The sequence below is a fragment of the Chaetura pelagica genome, unplaced genomic scaffold (assembly GCF_000747805.2).
Source record: "Chaetura pelagica isolate M959 unplaced genomic scaffold, ChaPel_1.0 scaffold538, whole genome shotgun sequence".
Lineage (NCBI taxonomy): Eukaryota > Metazoa > Chordata > Aves > Apodiformes > Apodidae > Chaetura > Chaetura pelagica.
In genome coordinates, this window is record NW_009954103.1 from 52147 (window position 1) to 53162 (window position 1016).

A 1016-nucleotide genomic window follows, 5' to 3' on the forward strand; every position below is an offset into this window, starting at 1 on the left:
GCTGCGAGGGGAAGAACACAGACGGCCGCATCAAGCTGGGGCTGAAGAGCCTCGTCAGCAAGGGCACCCTGGTGCAGACCAAGGGCACCGGCGCCTCCGGGTCTTTCCGCCTTAACAAGAAGCCTGGGGAGGTGAAGGAAAAAGCCCCCAAGAAGCGGGCAGCCGCGGCCAAGCCGAAGAAGCCGGCGGCCAAGAAGCCCGCCAGCGCTGCTAAGAAGCCCAAGAAGGCGGCGGCGGTGAAGAAGAGCCCCAAGAAAGCCAAGAAGCCGGCAGCTGCCGCGGCCAAGAAAGCCACCAAGAGTCCCAAAAAGGCGACTAAGGCGGCCAAGCCCAAAAAGGCAGCGGCAGCCGCGAAGAGCCCGGCCAGGGCGAAGGCGGTGAAGCCCAAAGCAGCCAAGCCCAAGGCAGGGAAGCCCAAAGCGGCCAAGGCGAAGAAGGCGGCGCCCAAGAAGTGAAGTGTTGAAAGTGGAAATGCTTAAACCAAACGGCTCTTTTAAGAGCCACCCACTGCTGTCCGGAAAAGGGCTGATACACTCCCTCACCGAGCTCCGTGCCTGCAGCAGAGCAAACCACACGCCACTACCTGTGCGGGCAGTTAGTCTGTGAGGTGGATGGAACGCTAAATTCCGGCCGTGGTTAAAGCTAAGACTTGGAAAAATAAAGTTTACATTCCCTGGGGAAATGCTTTATAAAGGCTGACTTGTTTGTGCACCGTAAGGAGGTGTATGTGTTTAAAGGGCCTGCTGGGAGGGGGGGGCGGGGCGGAGGGGTTCTTCGGCGCTTTAACCAGCGCGGTTCCTAACAGCCCGGATGCGAGTGCCACACCTCTTAGTGACCGTAGCTGGGAACTGTCAGCCCGGCTCCTCCGCTTCCTTGGCAACGACGTTTCCTCCTGGCAGCGCTGTCGTGGGGCAGGACTCGGTTTCTGCCTGACTTCCCCGACCGGCTTTTTTGAGAAGGAGGTTTCCGGGGAGGGAGGCGGGTCAGAGAGACCGGCGGCCCCTTTCCGCACCCTG

General features: G+C 60.5%; 1 protein-coding gene across 1 annotated transcript in view; it reads left to right on the plus strand.

Annotated features, from left to right (window-relative positions):
* Positions 1–455, plus strand: part of LOC104392995 (histone H1.10-like) — a 1848-nt gene extending 1393 nt beyond the window's left edge. The window contains exon 2 of the mRNA XM_010002441.1: positions 9–455. Within this exon, the coding sequence (XP_010000743.1) occupies positions 9–455 (447 nt within the window). The remainder of the gene's footprint in view (positions 1–8) is intronic.
* Positions 456–1016: the final 561 nt, after the last annotated feature.